The sequence below is a fragment of the Mus caroli genome, chromosome 10 (assembly GCF_900094665.2).
Source record: "Mus caroli chromosome 10, CAROLI_EIJ_v1.1, whole genome shotgun sequence".
In the NCBI taxonomy this organism is placed as follows: domain Eukaryota; kingdom Metazoa; phylum Chordata; class Mammalia; order Rodentia; family Muridae; genus Mus; species Mus caroli.
The window spans coordinates 113,655,000-113,658,883 of record NC_034579.1 but is presented as its reverse complement, the minus strand read 5'-3'; the positions used below and the strand labels follow the sequence as shown (position 1 = coordinate 113,658,883).

At 46.2% G+C, this 3,884-nt stretch overlaps 1 protein-coding gene across 2 annotated transcripts in view; it reads right to left on the bottom strand.

The window, feature by feature from the left end:
* The window catches only part of Wif1 (WNT inhibitory factor 1), a 68,840-nt gene extending 66,088 nt beyond the window's left edge, over positions 1-2,752 (bottom strand). For both annotated transcript variants that reach the window (XM_021174052.1, XM_021174053.2), the window contains exons 1-2: positions 2,248-2,752; positions 1,665-1,804 (exon numbers count right to left, since the gene is read on the bottom strand). In XM_021174052.1, the coding sequence (XP_021029711.1) occupies positions 1,665-1,804; positions 2,248-2,389 (282 nt within the window). In that variant the 5' untranslated portion in view covers positions 2,390-2,752. The remainder of the gene's footprint in view (positions 1-1,664; positions 1,805-2,247) is intronic.
* Between the last annotated feature and the right edge of the window lie 1,132 nt (positions 2,753-3,884).

Below are 3,884 nucleotides of genomic sequence, written 5' to 3'. Positions count from 1 at the left end.
TCTCTCTCTCTCTCTCTGTGTGTGTGTGTGTGTGTGTGTGTGTGTGTGTGTGTAAGGGAGCTTGGCATTTTCTACCATTCTTCAGTTATGAACCCCTTTCATCTGGCAGGGTGGGGGTTAAACTACTTTCTAACATTATTATGAAAAAGCATCTTTAAAATATAGACTGTTGAGCGCAATAACAAGTGGTCAACACCAGCAAACAGATTTGGGTGAAAGAAAAGGAAAACATGAAAGCCCAGTTACTCATTAGTGATTTCCCAATGTACCAAACAAAACTGCACATAAAGTATCTACGAAGAGAGGATTGCAGGCAGGAACAAGAACAACAGAGGCTTCAATCAACTTCTCTGTGCAAACGGGACCATCAAATGTCTGACCTGGAACTACCAAACATCATTTAACAAAACAAAACAACAACAACAAACAAACAAACAAACAAAAAACAAAAACAAAAACAAAAACTACAGAGCAGAAGGAACACTGACAGTCTGGATAAGATCTATTTTTAAAAGATTCTTTTAAAAATAGAACAAACTTGAGGATAAAAAGACAGCTGAAGTGGTCATGACTGCACTGTAATAGGCAGTTATGGGGAACCAAAGTGGTTTCCTGATTTAGCATGGTTGCTTTTTATAAAGTGTTTTCTTGATTGCATTCTTCTTGAAAATGGCTATTTAAGTAATTTTAGAATTAAAAAAAAAAACCCTGAAAATGTGCAGTTAATTATAGTTACAATAGTTTTCATGGCAGACACATTTTTACCAACTAATAAGCAGAATTTATCGTGTGCACTTGTCCTCTAAACAATTTTAAAGTCACACAAACATCCTACCCTTCCCAAATAAGAGGACATTAATACAGTCGTGCAGATCTATAAACGGTAACCTAGAAGGCAGTTGCATGTTAAGTACTGAGAGGAACGCTTTGGTGACATAGACTGTTTTTTTTTTTTTCTTTTATTTCCATAGGGAAGCATTTTGAGTGGTCGCTTCAGAAAATCAGTAGTCTTTATTTTTCATAATTTGATATTACTTTTTTTTTGAGTCTCTGAACTTCTACAAGAAATGTGTGGTATCTGCAGCACTCAACATATCAGCCTTCTAAAATCCATGTCAAGAATGCCTATGAACTTACTTTGTTGTAAAGTGTAAATCCCATCACAAATGATTATCAGTTAGTATTGAAAGTCTTCTAAATACTTTGTTAATGTTTTAATATCAGTGATTACAGAAACACCATGATATGGATATTTGGGGTCTTTATACTCAAAACCTCATGATACCAAATCTTATTAAAGTAATGATCCTGAGTACATTGACCATTTATTTGGCAACTTTAAATACATTGGAACTGACCCCTTATGTGCTTTGGCAACCAGGCAAGAACTTGTATGGAATTTTAAATGGTACTGCATCACACACCATTATTATTACTATGGGCCACCGGAGCTGCATCACACACCATTATTATTAGTACGGGCCACCGGAGCTACATCACACACCATTATTATTAGTACGGGCCACCGGAGCTACATCACACACCACTATTATTACTTCGGGCCACCAGAGCTACATCACACACCATTATTATTGCTACGGGCCACCGGAGAATTGAAATACAAAAGAGTGCCTTTTCTCTACCGCTCTGTTATCAGAACTTACCTGCCCCGCAGCTTGCCAGGTAAAATTCATGGAGTGGATATTGACAGGAATGGCTGGCATTCTTTGTTGGGCTTTCCTGAAATCATGTGTAAAGGGGGCCATTTTCCCCTCCGAGACAATCAGAATATCTTCTTCAAATCCTGTTGTGTAAATAATAAACAAACCTATCAAACTAGTTGCGTTTCTAAGAAACAGACGTTTCATGTAGAAAGCAAAACCCCAGGGAACCAGTGCAGGTCGCCGCTTTTCATAAAGCACCTGCCTTTGATACCAACAACAGTGCCAGAGTTATTCTCCTCTGTCTGTGGTAAAAACCATGCTTACAGTGAAGTAAGCCGGTGCTACCGCTGGGTTCCTGTTACAAATCTGCAGTCAGGACTAGCAAGCAACAGCAGGACTGGGATGTTGGCTCGGCTTTGCTTTTTTGAGAAAGAATCTCATAAGCCTCTAAATAGAGAATCCTGATTTTTAAAAGGAGGGGGCAGTCACCCTTGAAGTTGTTTTAAAATACACTCGGTGCACGTGTCTCTGCTCTAATGGAGAAACTGAGGACCACTGGGAAGGCGCAGATGCTGGAACTTACCTATGAGCACTCTAGCCTGATGGGCGTCGATCCACAGGTACAAGCTCTCCTCAGGTGGCTGCCCTGCATCCGCTCGCAGCAGGAGCAGGCAAGGTAGGATGCTCCAGAGCGCGAAAGCAGGGAAGGCTCTTCTCCGGGCCATGGTGCTCGGGACCTTCTCGCTGGTGGTGCAACTCCTGCCGCAGCGACCTAACCTGCGCTGCTTGTGAAGTTCTCGCCTTGGCTTCAGCTGGCGGGGCTGGAGCTGTTCCTACTTAAACGACTGAGCGCGCAAGTCTCCAGTCTCCGTTGCGAGTGAGCCTGGGAGTGCTGGAGAGGAGGGAGCAAGGAGGGAGTGGATGCGCGGCCGCGTAGAAGGAGGTGGGGGCTGGAGGGAGAGGGGGCCGCAGAGACACGATGCTGGCAAAGCTGGCGATGCCAGCACGTCCCGCAGCGCCAGCAGCTAGAGGAGCACACTGGAGAGGGAGGAACCGCGGGAACTGCTGGCAGTCGGCGAGCACTCAGAGCGGCCGCTGGTGTGCAGGCGGTCGCCACTAGGGAGCGCTGTGGAGCCGCGGGGGCGGGGCCGCGGTACCCGGGAGACCCCGCTCGCCTGCGCCAGGTGAATGAAAATGGGGACACAACCAAGAAACGCACCCAAAGGGACTTCTGGGTCGTCACTCAGTCCTCCTGCCGCCCGAAGAGACACGTGTGGATGGCCGGGGTGCTATAAACAAAAAAATCTGGGCTCGATTGATGGTCAAAGATAAATTCCGTTTAACACTGGAGCTAACGGAATGCACATAGTCAGCCCACCCTTTCTCTTCAAACTACATTTCAGACTGCATCTCTGTGTGCCTGTCTGGAAACTCTGACTTCTCTAGCTGACAGTTTGCTCTCTCTCTCTCTCTCTCTCTCTCTCTCTCTCTCTCTCTCTCTCTCTCTCTCTCTCTCTCTCCTGGGAAGTTAAATACTGAGACTCCACAGGCTAGTCGGGCGACTGCAGGCGCTGGTCCTCGCAGGATGTTCATTTATTTCTGCACTGTACAGACATCCGACAGGTGGCGTGGTTTGTCTTCTTGATAACCCAGTTGCACCCGGAATAGTTCCCTAGGACCTCGATGATAGCTGTAATCCCTTCCCCCCCCCCCATCCCTGCTCCACGACGGTAGGACTCCCCTTAAAATTGGATTTGGGGGAAAAAAACTGGAGGCTCATGCCCAGTCTCTGAAATCCTAGACTGAGGGTCTGGTGGGAGAGCACTTAGCTAGCGGCGGCTTGCAGCATTACCTACTGCACGGAAGGCTTTTTTGCCTTTTGCCTGCCTCCTTGAAAGTACAGAGAAAGCAGAAACAAACGGTTTTTCAAAAACACAGAAAGTTTTCAGACCCCGGAAAAACTTTGTTTACTTTTGAGGGGGGTGGCACCCAGTGCCTTTCCAGCAAATGCCCCCAAGGATCTAGACTCTGGCGTTGGGCTGTGTTCCACTCTGTCCTTTGTAGAGCGGCGGGTCTCTCGGCAGGGGAAGGCAAAAACAGAAACTACAGAACAGAAGCCGGACTTGGACGCATGCGTGTTCAACAAATGTTAGGTCACAAGCAGATTTTTTAAAAGGGAGGAGGGAGGGGAAGGGAGAAGGAGGAGGAGGAGAGAAGAAG